Below are 9,510 nucleotides of genomic sequence, written 5' to 3' on the forward strand. Positions count from 1 at the left end.
CATTGATGTAATATTAATTGTTGATAGCAACAGAGAGTAACCACAACTTTGAGAGCATAGAATATCGCAAATTAAGATGAATATAATTTTTTTCTTTTCCAAATACTGATAAATGTAAAAGCTTTTTGGTCAAGCAAGCACACAGAGACACTTTGCCAACAACTGCTCTTCATCTCTCTAGAACAAAGATACATAAAGTTCAAAGACCTCCATAGCACAGTATCTGAAACACTTTAAGACAAATTATCATTATTCACCGTAACGTAAAATGGAGAAATAACAGTTGTCAAATAAATAAGTCCAAACATTGGAAAATGGTAAGTTTATTTTTCTATCCATCTACTCTTCATAAAATATCTCGACACATTTCATTATAATTGGAAAATCGGGAAGTAGATGTTAAAAAATCAATGTAAAAGATCATGGATGCTTATAATATATACTGATCATCTCCCATCTTGGCTTGTCCCCCCTATTTTACAACACCACTGGAATCATTGTCATCAACTCCAAATTTTTAACCATAAGTGGAAACAGTATTTGTCCCCTGCCATCTTTGCCATCTCCCTGTTTTGAAGTCACGAAATTCACTAAATAATTGGAACACGATTTGAACGGCCTTCTTATGATTTAAGCAAATGAAGTTAAGAGAGATTTGAGCAACAATTTCACAATAAAATGCATGTATATAAAGATATCAATAAAGATTCTTGATTTCTTCACATCAAAATTGGATGTGAAGACACTTGTGGTTTCTCTATGTATCAAATACAAGTTGTGTGAGTATTGAATTTCGAGCATATTGAAAAAGTAGAGGGAACCAACCCCACATAACAACAATGAGAAAATTTACTATTGGGCTGATGCTGTCAAGAGAAGCACCTGGAAGGAATCTGAAACACAAGATTAAAGAAACCTCGAGCGGATGCAAAGAAATTTGAGTCCATGGGGAACCCTTTCGATACTCCACTGTTATCCATTCCACAATGGTGCAAACCAAAATTATATCACGGTGCCTTCTGATTTGATTCAAGAAGCAATGCATTCAGCATGATTTGAACGGCAGCATCATAAACAATTCCATCATAGTGCATCCCATCCACCGTACACTGAGGCCCACATAGGTCAGTCAGCCAACGAATATCCAGTTTCAAAAGTGGTCCTCCAGATTGCCACAAAAGCTTAGTTCTAGAAACTTCATCATCATAAGCATTGCACATTACATCTTTCATCTTCTCCCTCTTTTCGACTGTGTTTAACATTGAGCTTATCAATGCTGGCATCCCAAGCCAAAACAAATGTGGTGACCTAATCCATGCCGACTCACTTGCCTCCCTCTCAATGGCATCCGTATTCCGGAAAACCGGCAAAAGCGCCAAAACTGAATCCTTCAATGCCGACAATGATATACCATATTCTGTTGCATTGTTCAAGTGCAACATATCCCATAACCCAGCTCCAATCAATATGATATCTGGATAATCCTTATTGTCCCTGAATTTCAACATCAAGTTGGTCAAATTTCTCACATAAGGCGCCCACGTAAAGTCCAACTTCATCCCAATTTCATCAACAGTTATGGAATAATCGCTATGTCTCCTAAACAGATCCCCTCTGATTTTCTTCATCCCCTCCGGACCCATGACCAACTCTAACAAAGAAGCCACCATTAACCTTGCCTGAGAGTCCCCTGCAACAACCACCCACGACCCATTTAACAACACCGAGACATCTGGTTTCTTTAACTTTTGAAACCCACATTCAGCAACGCTCCCAGGCTGCGTCCATTTCCAATACATCTTCTTACAGCCACTATCACTATTACTATCGATAGCATCATCCACACATACACTATAGTTACTTTTATACATAACAACACTATGTAGGGAAAAAATGCACGAATCACGGATCATGGAAGAAGAGGTTGTACCAGTCGGCAAAGATGAATCAGAAATCGATGAAGGCTTGTACAAGAAACTAGATATTGAAGGGAAAAACGGAGCTAAGTGCACACCGACAGCGAGTGTGATGAAAAGTGCACAGCTGAAAAAAAGCATCTTATTCCGGCTTAAATGCCACCCCGCCATACCCATAGGTACGAACAACACAATCCCGGCTGCCAATAATCCAAACTGTACAGCCCCAAACATTTCTGATTTCAAATCAAAAGTGACACGGAGGTGGTTTATTTTTCATCGGAAAAGCCGAAAATTGATGCAAGATTTCGGTACAAAAGACTAAAGTTTGTTGATTCGGGGGGAGTTTTGACGGTGATAGACTGATAGTGATGGATTAACAGGCAAAAACAGGCTGTGCTGTGAAATTATAATAGAAATTTGTTGGGAAAATTCGGAAATGCGAAGGGCGGAGCATACCGGCAGTTGATGGTGGTTTTCGGAGTGGTCCGAAGGTTCTACGGAGGTGATTCGGATTTTCAATGGGCCGGATCACTATTTGAATCTTGATGTCATTGAGAATAATTTGCTGTTAAATCTTAAAATTTTATAGCATTATAATATAATTAACTTTCGTGTGCAGCATTAATTATGCAATAATTGAGGATGTTCCAGTTTGATGCAAAATGTCTAAAAGATCGTCAAAACACTCCCGCCACCCTGGCCCAAAAAAGGGAACGTGTAAGGTAACGAATTATAGTTTAATTTTAAAAATTAGATTTGACAGAGCTTACTTTGATCTTGATAGATGGAATCTAATAATTCATAAGAAATAAATATAATTACATGAATTATAAAAAGTTTCATAATCAAATTTTTTTTTTTTAATTACCTTGATCAAACAACTTTGCCAATACACGTGCTCTTATTTTAAATTTGATAAAATGTTGCTTCATGATAGTAACTTCTATGCTTTATAATAATTTAATGATGAACCTCAAACTTTGAATTAAATTTAGGGTAATTAGTACAAAATATCTTTATATTTTCAATATTATCGTGCAAAAACGTTCATATATTTTCATTCTTATTTTTACCTTTCATCGTGGAAAATATTATTTTCATCCAATTTCTTAATTTAAAAAATGTAAATGGCAAATCTACCCCTATTTAAATAAAACAAAAAAGAAAAAAAAATTAAAAAAATTGCAATTATACTCTAAAACTTTTTAAAAAAGCAAATGAGCTCAAATAAATTATTAAACAAATAATTAACACAAAACGTCCATACCTTTTTATATTATTGTGCAAAATGTCTCTAACTTTCATTTTTGACACTTTCATTATTATTTTCACGTTTCATTGCGAAAATCATCATTTTTTCAATTAAATTTATAAAATGACGAATATACCTCCTATTTAAATAAAACAAAAAAAAGGGAAAATAAAGAAAATATTGCAACTGTAGTCCCAAAATTTTCAGAAGAGTACAAATAAATTTCAAATAAATAATTTTATAGCTTTTAGTTGAGAAAATAGATAAAAAAAATTTATAATTTTCGTAATGTAATGTGAAAATAAGGATTGAAATACCAAAAATGTAAAGCATGGACGTTTTACACAATAATATTGAAAGGTAAGAATATTTTATATTAATTACCCTTTTAATAATTTATTGGACATATTTTCAATTTTTAAAAAGTTTGGAATACAATTACAATATATTTTTTAATTTTTCTTTTAATTTTTCTTTTAATTTTTTGTTTTATTTCAAGAGGAGATATATTTGTCATTTTAGTTTTTTATTAAATAAATTAGGTGATAATGACTTTTTTTGCAATGAAATGTAAAAATATTGATGAAAAATGTCAAAAAATAAATCATACGGACATTTTCCACAATAATATTGAAAGATAAAGATATTTTTTGTGCTAATTACCCTTAAATTTATTATTCATTAAAAGACATGTCATAGATATTTAGAATAAATTAAATATCGCTGTTTTCAATTTAAAAATAATATAGATTAATAATGAAATTTTGGAATGTCGTATGAAATGGTTGTGGAACAATACCTTTCTATCTGTCTGGTGACGCTCGGTGTTCCGACTACTCCGTCAAATGTTTGTGACCTAAAAAATGAAGGCGGGACTTTCTCCTCCTTTTTACCTCCGGCGTGAGAATTAGTTTTTAGACTTGCAATTGGAAATCAGATGGCTAAAAAGAGTGTGAGAGAGAGCCCTTTACCTGTGTCACATCCGGGGCATTTATAGATACTGGGAGCTGGATAACCACTGGGCGGTTGTGGTGTCATGTGTCCCACGTTGGCATTCCCATTACCCCCACGTTCTGAGTGGGGGGTCTTTATCTTTCCGCCTGGAGGTTGTACCCGTGTAAACTACCATAGAACCTAATCAATTTACTAGAGGTTTTATGGCTAAGTGTTTGGGTTGGCAATTCCATGCCCGTTGAAGGCCTCGCGTAATGGTAGAGCGCTCCTGGGGGGTCGACGGCTTTGCGTAGTGGTAGAGTGCCTCCGGGGGTCGATGGCCTTGCGTCGAAGTGCAATGATCCATCTTGCTTGTATGTCAAGGGTGGCCTCTTCTACCAACCTATATCATTAGCCCCCTATCCCTTGTCGATGTTTTCGGCGAGGGGTAGCAATTTTCTTTATTTGGGTTGGTTTAAAAAATTTTTTAATACATATAAATGATAAATTAGTAGTTCGTATTAGCAAGTCAAGCAATGCAATCGAAATCAAATAACAATTTTACTGTACACATGGCACCCCATCAATGGTCCTAATGTTGAAAGGAATTTTCCCTCCAAATAGTTTGAATTCTTGTGTTTATAAAAGGAGGTGATTTTTACTTCAAAGAATCACTTTCATTTTTCCTCAACATTCTAGGCTTTCTTCCTTCTAAGGTAATTTTCTCTCCTTTTTAATCCCAAGTCTTTTTTTGAATTTCTCTTCATCTTTTTTGTTGCTATGTATAAAATAATTCTTTCTTCTCCTTCCAATGAGAGTGGCAATAAGGGGCCGATTGATGCCCAAAAAAGTCCGGCCTCGCTAGTATCGACCAGCCACTGGTCGATCGACCAGCTCCCGTCCCGCATCCAGGCGGTCGGTCGGGAATTTGACCGGTCGAAGTCCTTCGGCTTCTCTTCCTTCGTCCGATGGGTTTCCATTTGAGTCTGATAGCCAAAACCTCTCAAGCCTTTATTTCAAATTCCCCCAAGGGATATGTTGGCTCTACCAAATCTCCAAATCAAAACTTAGAAATCGAGCGAGATCCGGCTAGCGAGATCGTTCCCTTTGAAATTCCAAAAAGTTTTAGCTTTTATAATTCTCCACTTAAGTTAGAGAAATGTCTTGCTAGGTATGATCGGGTCGACGATTACATCTATAGAGCCCTCGGGCTCAAAGAGAGGCTCCCCGGGTCCGACCCCCGCGAGATAGCGGTGTATAAGGACATCATGGATGGTGGTTTCCGGTTACCCATCCATCCTTTCTTCGTGTCGATTTTCAATGAGTTTCATATTACTCCTAGTCAAATAAATCCCAATGCTTGGAGAAAAGCACTCTACTTCTTGTATGTTTGCCTTAGGAGGCGAGTTCCGCTCTCCATAGACCTCTTTAGGTGTGTCTTTGAGATGCATGTGTTAGCTCAGTGCAATGCATTCATCTTTTTTACCGCTAGGGTTCCGTTGTTGTTTCCTAAGTTCAGGAATTCAAATAGTGGTTGGAAATCTCAATTTTTCTTTGCCCTGCCTTCAGCTGGTCGGTTTCCTTTCAATACCAATTGGCGGTACCCTCAAACTCGCCTTTTTAATAGTCAAGTAGATGCTTCCTCTACTCTAAAAGCTCAAATTCAACAGCTGGTTGATACACCCCCTCTTGCACCTAACTTAGGATCGGTCCTGACCATGAGGAACATGTTGATAGTGGGGATGAGTCGTCTTACTGGTAGGCTGCTTACATTGATATTTATTATTTTTGACTTGAACATATTTCTTATTTGTGCTTTTTGGAACTAATATATTTGGGTATGTGTATGCAGATATGGATTTTGATTTGGACGAGGTGTTGAGGACCGTGCCGAGCAGTGACGAGGGTCTTTCTCTCATTGATGGTAATCTCCTGAGCTTCCCCTTCTTTGTTTTGCGTTCTCACATTCTTTTGTTTTGCTGTTTGACCAGCCTTACCCTGCATGTACAGGGATGGAATTTGACCTAGAGAGGACCTTAGACTCCATGCCCGAGCAAGAGCATGGAAGTGATCTTGAGCCATGCCCCGCCCCCTTAAAGAGAAAAAAGATGGTGGCCTAAAGGGGAAGTCCTCAGGTAGTAGAAGAGACTCCCCATTCCTCAGATGAGCCCAACGAGGTTGCTCATAGTCCTAGGTCGGGCTCTTCCAGTCGTACGCCGGGGGAGCGTGAGGGGTCTCTTCCTATTTTCGGGTTTCCTCCCACCCGAGGTTATCGGGAGATGGAGGTACTTAAGTCTTTAGTGACACCCGCGCGGACCAGGTCAATCGCAGGACGTAGCGCAGACGATATTGAGAGGGTTGCGACGGTCTATCTTCAGAGGGTACGCTTCTAATTCTATGTGTATGTATATACACATTTTTTTTTTGCATGGTTATATCACTCGACTCTTATATTGTCTTCTCATCCTTTAGGTGGTGGCCCTTCAGACCGGGCTTGCCGAATCGAGTAGTCGCCAGGCCTTAGAGCTGAAGACTTTTGCAGAGGAAAAGAAAAAGGAGGCTCATCACCACAAGAAGAAAATATCTTCCTTGAAGAAATCTCTTAAGGCGTTGGAGGCTCGAGCCCGCTGTCTGAGTTGGCTCGTGCTCAGGAGGAGGCGGTTGAGAGGTATAAGGCCTCTGCTGGGAACACTAGGGACTTGGAGGTGTCTGTTGAGCAGTAAAGTCATCGTCTGATTATGCTGGGGCTTTGCGTTCGTACAGGGGGAAGGCGATGGTAGCGTCCATCAAACTGACCAAGGAATGGATATCGACCGAGCATCCTTCCATTAACCCCTTAGGTTTTGACAAGTTCCTTGCACAACGCAAGCGGAAGGAGAGTGGGGCGCAGTCATCTAGGTCACTTGGTCCTTCGTCGCGGGGCGATAGTGATGGTGTTTTCCCTTAGCAGTAGCACCTTTTGTCAGTTCTTCCCCCCCCCCCCCCTTTTTTGTTTTTATTTCTACATGTAGCATCTTTTCCTACTTGTCCGAGGTGTGGGCAAGACTACATTACATGCTTTTTGTATGAATGCTATGTTATTTGCGGTTATTAATGTTGAAACTTGTTTCTCCTAGCATTATTTCTCGCGTTCAGCTATTTGATAGCATGGGTGAATGTCATTTGTTTCATGTGTGCTAGGCCTTAGCTAATTTTTTGACTTTTCAAAGCTCTCCACCTAGTCCCCTGGGCTATGTCGACCGTCGAGGGCATGGTCTAGCGGTTTAGGGCCTTAACCAAATTTTTGGTTTCAATGGTTCTTCGCCTAGCCTTTTGGGCTGTGTTGACCTTTGGGGGCATGGTCTAGCTGTTTAGAACATTAACCAAACTTTTGGTTTCATTAGCTCTCCGCCTAGCCTCTTGGGTTGTGTCGACCGTCGGGGGCATGATCTAGCGATTTAGGGCCTTAACCAAATTTTTGGTTTCAATGGCTCTCCGCCTAGCCTCTTGGGCTGTGTCAACCGTCGAGGGCATGGTCTAGTGGTTTAAGGACTTAACCAATTTTTTTGTTTTAATGGCTTTCCACCTAGCCTCTTGGGCTATGTCGACCGTCGGGGGCATGGTCTAGCAATTTAGGGCCTTAACCAATTTTTTGGTTTCAATGGCTCTCCGCCTAGCCTCTTGGGCTGTGTCGATCGTCAGAGGCATGGTCTAGTAGTTTAGGGCCTTAACCAAATTTTTGGTTTTAATGGCTCTCCGCCTAGCCTCTTCAGCTATGTCGACTGTCGGGGACATGGTCTAACGGTTTAGGGCCTTAACCAAATTTTTGGTTTCAATGGCTCTCTGCCTAGCCTCTTGGGTTGTGTCGACCACATGTCTTCATGGGATGAGCATGGAGATTCAAGATTCCTGTTAGCATAAAAAATTCTTGGATTTGTGAGCTCAGTAGGCGCACCGGGACGTCCCAGCTAGGCTGGCCCTTTCGTAGCACCCTCATCATCTGCCACTGCCAAGGTCTTTCATTGAATAAGATAAAATATTACAACTAAGGGTGTCTTCGTGAGGCGTTACACGGAGAGAATAAACGATGCAACCTATTCTACTGTATTTACAAAAGTGTAGCCTGTGCACCTATTTCGAAATCTATTGGTAATACTTTTTGAGGTGTTCTGCGTTCCACGGCCTACCTAGTGGCCTTCCTTTCATATCTTTCAAGTTGTAAGCTCCCTTCCCCAGCCCACGGATTACTTCGTATGGGCCTTCCAAGTTTGGACCAAGCTTTGGTGGGGGGTATCTTGCCGCTGCTGCATCTCTTAGCACGAGATCTCCTGGCTGAAAGACTCTTGGCTTTACTTTCCGGTTGAAGTACTCGGTGGCTCTTCGTTTATAAGCCATCATTCTTATTGCCGCCTTCTCCCTTACCTCTTCAAGAAGGTCGAGTTCTCCCCTAGTCGCCATGTCATCGGGCTGCTTGACTTTCATCCTGCCTATCTCGCTAAAGATTTCAACTGGAACCATGGCCTCCATCCCAAAGGCCAGTCTGAACGGTGTCTCCCTGGTCGGCTCTCATGGAGTTGTATGATACGCCCATAGCACATTGGGCAACTCATCTGCCCAAAGCCCTTTCTTCTTTTCAAGCCTTGTCTTCAAATCCCATAGTATGGCTCGGTTGGTCACTTCAGCCTGTCCATTTGACTGTGGGTGAGCGACTGAAGTCATCCTGTGGTCTATGTGGTAGCTTGTGCAGAAGGCTCTAAAATTGTGATTGTCGTATTGTTTGCCATTATCTGTAATAAACACTATGGGTATGTCAAACCTGCATATGATATTTTTCCAGACGAATCCTTGCACCTCTGTAGTTGTGATGGTGGCTAAGGGCTCAACCTCCACCCACTTAATAAAGTAGTGTATGGCGACTAGCAGGAACTTCCTTTGTCCCTTATCTATGGGCAAAGGCCCCAGGATATCCATCCCCCATTGGAAGAAGGGACACACCCCAAAAACTACTCTCTGTTGCTCGGCTGGAACATGGATCAGATTTCCATAGTGTTGACATGCATCACACTTCCTCACCAACTCCTTAGCGTCTTCCTTCATACTAGGCCAATAATATCCTTGTCAAAGCGTCTTGAACACAAGGGCGGTCGTCCCTTGGTGGTTGCCACAAATTCCTGCATGTATCTCGACTAGCACCTCGTGCGCTTCTGTTGGCCGCAAACATTTCAAATATGGCATTGTGAAACCTCGCTTGTAAAGTAATCCATCGATGACGACAAATGAGGCTGCTCGGACTTGCTTTCTTGCTGCGAATGCATCTTCCAAAAACTTGTTCTTTGTGAGATATTCAACCAAAGGGTCCATCCAACTCTCCTCTTGCTCTACATTCACAACATCGACCGTGCGTTGGATGCTAGGTCGCCACAAGAA

At 40.7% G+C, this 9,510-nt stretch overlaps 1 protein-coding gene across 1 annotated transcript; it reads right to left on the reverse strand.

The window, feature by feature from the left end:
• Positions 1-672: 672 nt before the first annotated feature.
• On the reverse strand, positions 673-2,526 carry LOC111408964. The gene has a single exon (XM_023038827.1). The coding sequence runs from the start codon at positions 2,148-2,150 to the stop codon at positions 1,008-1,010; it is 1,143 nt and encodes a 380-aa protein (XP_022894595.1). The 5' UTR covers positions 2,151-2,526; the 3' UTR covers positions 673-1,007.
• Positions 2,527-9,510: the final 6,984 nt, after the last annotated feature.

Source organism: Olea europaea, chromosome 14 (genome assembly GCF_002742605.1).
Source record: "Olea europaea var. sylvestris chromosome 14, O_europaea_v1, whole genome shotgun sequence".
Taxonomy (NCBI): Eukaryota; Viridiplantae; Streptophyta; class Magnoliopsida; order Lamiales; family Oleaceae; genus Olea; species Olea europaea.

Bases quoted from the DNA above. Each gene is read 5' to 3' on its own strand.
- LOC111408964 (XM_023038827.1), bottom strand. From the start codon at position 2,150: ATGTTTGGGGCTGTACAGTTTGGATTATTGGCAGCCGGGATTGTGTTG.